Source organism: Sinocyclocheilus grahami, unplaced genomic scaffold, assembly GCF_001515645.1.
Source record: "Sinocyclocheilus grahami isolate Dianchi unplaced genomic scaffold, SAMN03320097.WGS_v1.1 scaffold740.1, whole genome shotgun sequence".
In the NCBI taxonomy this organism is placed as follows: Eukaryota; Metazoa; Chordata; class Actinopteri; order Cypriniformes; family Cyprinidae; genus Sinocyclocheilus; species Sinocyclocheilus grahami.
In genome coordinates, this window is record NW_015505919.1 from 672,711 (window position 1) to 676,705 (window position 3,995).

General features: G+C 34.2%; 1 protein-coding gene across 1 annotated transcript in view; it reads right to left on the minus strand.

Annotated features, from left to right (window-relative positions):
* gdi2 (GDP dissociation inhibitor 2) overlaps positions 1-3,995 on the minus strand; it is an 18,747-nt gene that overhangs the window by 7,369 nt on the left and 7,383 nt on the right. Inside the window, exon 5 of the mRNA XM_016244986.1 lies at positions 42-240. Coding sequence (XP_016100472.1) covers positions 42-240 — 199 coding nt within the window. The remainder of the gene's footprint in view (positions 1-41; positions 241-3,995) is intronic.

A 3,995-nucleotide genomic window follows, 5' to 3' on the forward strand; every position in this document is an offset into this window, starting at 1 on the left:
AGTTGAACTTCCTCCAAAAAGTAGACTAGGTTTTGACTCACTCATCTGTGCGGTAGAGTGCGAGAGCGTGACCGGTGAAGTCGACAACATCCTGCCCGAGGTCGAACTTTTTGTACACATCTCGCATGGTGGTCTTTTTGGGGTCCACTCCCTCCAAGGTCTTTGGGTCATTTTCATCAAAGTTGGCAACAAACACAAGGAACTTCCTGAATCGTCTTTTCTCGAAAAGTCCCATGAGGCCTAAAGGATAATTATTACATGTTAAAAGATGATATTTTTACCCCATCAGCTATGACAGCATGCACTTTGTTTGGTGGGATGTATTTCAGGAACAAAACATACCAGCATCTCTTACTTTGTCTGCAAAAAAAAGACGAACTACTGAACTGTTTTACACACAATTATTTCATTATGTTGCAAAATTAATCAAAAGGGAAGTAGGGCGAGACGTCCATAATCATCATTTCACTGTAATTCCTTTCTACTCATAACAGACCCACTCTTCCTTTCAGACCAGGGTGATTTTTATTTATATATCATTATAGTTTTTTATTAATAATTTAAATGGTCCTTTATCTTTTTTACATTTTCTATTTAACTTTAATTTATTTAGTTTTCATTTTTATTTCCAGGTCTTAATACAGGGTTCGTACACTTTTTTTACTTATAAATTTCCATGACTTTTGAGACAATATTCACATAACCTAATTTTCCATTACTTTACAAGAATAAAAATTAGTTCAAATTATCACAACTAAAATTAATGACTATTAGTGCTATTGTTTGCTTTCTTGTTTTAGTAATAAGTACAAGCTGCAACTGCGCCAGACGTTACTCCACACAGAGAACATATCACATCACTGTATGTTATCATTTATTTAACTCAGTTAAACGTTTTGAAAACTTTTCTCTTTCGCAACGGTTTACATTCACTTAAGAAAAAAACCAACAGTGCTTATGAGGACAATCAACAGGTTGGTCATTTTGTGTGTATTTTTGCCGTAATTCATAATCATAAGTAATTACCATGATGAATGTGTCAGGGCTAGGGGAAATAGAATATTCTGTTTCGGTTCATTTTTGTGAAGAGCTTCTGCTCAAGACCGAGATGGCAGAAAGTGCAGTTTGTTCTCTAAAAAATCACTACGTATGCTGATATTGTGAGCGCACACAAATAAAAGTAGACCCTTAACAGTCCCGAATGATGTATTACTCTTACCTTTATAAGCAAAAATGACAGTTGTTTCCACTGTTATAAGAAAAAAATGCAAGTGATCGCGCTGGCAACTCCAATTTCTGCAGAGCGCGCTTTAGCTTCCACTCTCCACACAAATGATTGGATACTTGCCTAATAGCAAACATTTATCTAGGTTAACAGTTTAAACTAACATTGTGATATTTTACATATAGATTATATTTTAGTCAAGTGGTGATGTTTTGAGAAGGCTAAATTGATCAAACATAGGCTATGATTAACTCACTGTCTGCCGCTGGCCACTTGGTCGTTACTTTAAAAAGCAAACATTTAAATTTAACAAACAAAAAAAATGTTCCAAACATGTATAAATTAACTTAATAAAGAAACGAAAATAAATATAACCACGTTGCCATTAAAAACGAAACTAAACTATTATAGATTATATTTTAGTCAAGTGGTGATGATTTGAGAAGGCTAAATTGATCAAACATAGGCTATGAAGCAGAAATCTAGAAAAGCTTCTGGCCCAGATGGTGTTTCAGCATTGCAGTCAGCGGGTGTTGCAGTTGAACAGTCCACAAGTCGTCAAATAAGGCTCACGCATTCATAATAAAACGTGCCGCAGACGGCTCCGGGGGATGATAAAGGCACCCCTGTTGCAAATCCATGTGTTTTTTAAAGAAAAATATCCATATTTAAAACATAATAAACACTTTTCTCTCACTTCTGCTGACTGTCATGCACTGAAGCAGTTCTGGCGGATGACGTCGGTATTGCGTGATTAGTGACGAATGCGGAGAGAGAACAAAACAAAATGCCGGTCATGAATTAGAAGTACAAACAGAGGATTTGCTAAGAAAAATTACGGAGGTTTTCGATATAAACCAAGAGGAGACTGGCTTTCCTTTGCTAAAGTAAGGACACTTTGGTTCCTTTGCTCCTATAAACAAACAACACAAGCTAATTTTCATTTTTGGGTGAACTAACCCTTTAATGGCTACAACAGCAGCTGTGTAACTGGAGAAGAGAGAATGAGAAAAAAGACACGGGGCCTTCATTTATCAATCTAACGTAGAAACGAGCGCAGATCCGTGCGCACAAATCAACTTAAGACAGAGTTCATGTGTGATTCATGAAATATTCGTATGCCGCTAACCTCATCGTACGAATGATCGCACGTTGATAAATGTGGCGGAAAAAAACAATCGTCATTTGAATATCACGCCCCTAAAAACACCCTGGTTTAGAAGCCTCACCCCTAGAGTTTACGACATGGAGAAACGAAAACCGGCCAAAAAGAGGATTGATCTTACTCCAAAAACACCCTTTAACCTTGTAATTGCAAACAATTAGGCTACATTAATTTATGTCATTTATATGTATATTAAAATACAGCCTCACTCTACAACAAATATTTTAAATTAATGGTATTCAGAACAGAACAAGAATGAAAAATAAATAGTTATACAATTATATATTAAACTATAAAATAAAAACACAAATTAGGCTATAGTGGCATTCATTATAAACAGCATACAAATGTCAAGCAAAACTGAAACGGCATTGGGCTCACGAGCCCGTTTCATACCACAAGAATAAAAATGTTTCTATTTTTGATATATTTGTGACATTTGTTTGCATAACTATTATTTATCATGTAGCCTAAACATGGCTTTATAATTCACTCATGTTCTAATATCAGTAGGAGTGCTCCGATCAGGATTTTTGAGGCCGATCGCCAATCACAGAAAGCAGTATCTGCAGATCCTATCAGCGATACCGATTTTTTTTAAAGCCTTCTTTTTATCATGTAGAATTATTTATAGAGATGATTCAATCAAGATTTTTTAGACATTTATTCAGGGCCTGGATTTCATTTTTGAAAATGAATTCCTCTCTTAGGTGACTCTTGTGAGAGGATTTTTTTTTTTCATTTGAGGGGGGCATTTTTTAGACATTCTTCAAAAATCTATATTTATCTCACCTAAATGTTTGATCATGCACAGTATTTTTGTTTGTACAATCGTGTTATTGTTGCACAATAGCTTATACAATGCAAGCCTGATTTTGCGAGCTGTATGTGAGGTTCACACATACTCCACTTGCAGTGCGTATGTAGTCCATGTGTGGTACAGAAGCAGCACGGACTGTGCTTTCACACAGGAGTCTGCTACTGATCTGTGGCTGTTTACCACAAACACAACATTTATCCATTATTTTGATTTTAAATTAAAACATTGTTACTTAAAAGGCTTTCAATATTGTGATTCTTTTTTTTTTTTTACACAGTACAGTAATACAATCTTTCATCAATTATTCAATGCTTTTTACTTTTGCATTTACTTCTAGATTTATATGCGCATTATGATAGACCTTTAGAAAAAAATATTATTTTAAGGTACTTTATGATATGTTGTCATACGGCAACAGCATACAATAGTGGATCTAACTTAGAATAAGTGTAAGCTTACTTATAATTAATATTTTTCCTCAGAAATGTTGTTTGTGTTGATTCAATTGGTGCTATTATAAGCTTTAACACAGTACTTACTTATAATTGACACCTTATACATACTTTCCAACAACTTGTGCTTTTATTCTATTCTTTTTTTGCTGAATAATGATTTATAATTGTTTTAATTTCATTACATTTTTCATGAATATTATTTCAACTGCAAATTTATACAGTTAAAACAAATATAATACTGTATATAATGTATCATAAAACACTGACATAAAGCCAAAACATTGCAGTTCATGAAAATTCTGCATTATGCAATCTCTTGAGAGGAAGACT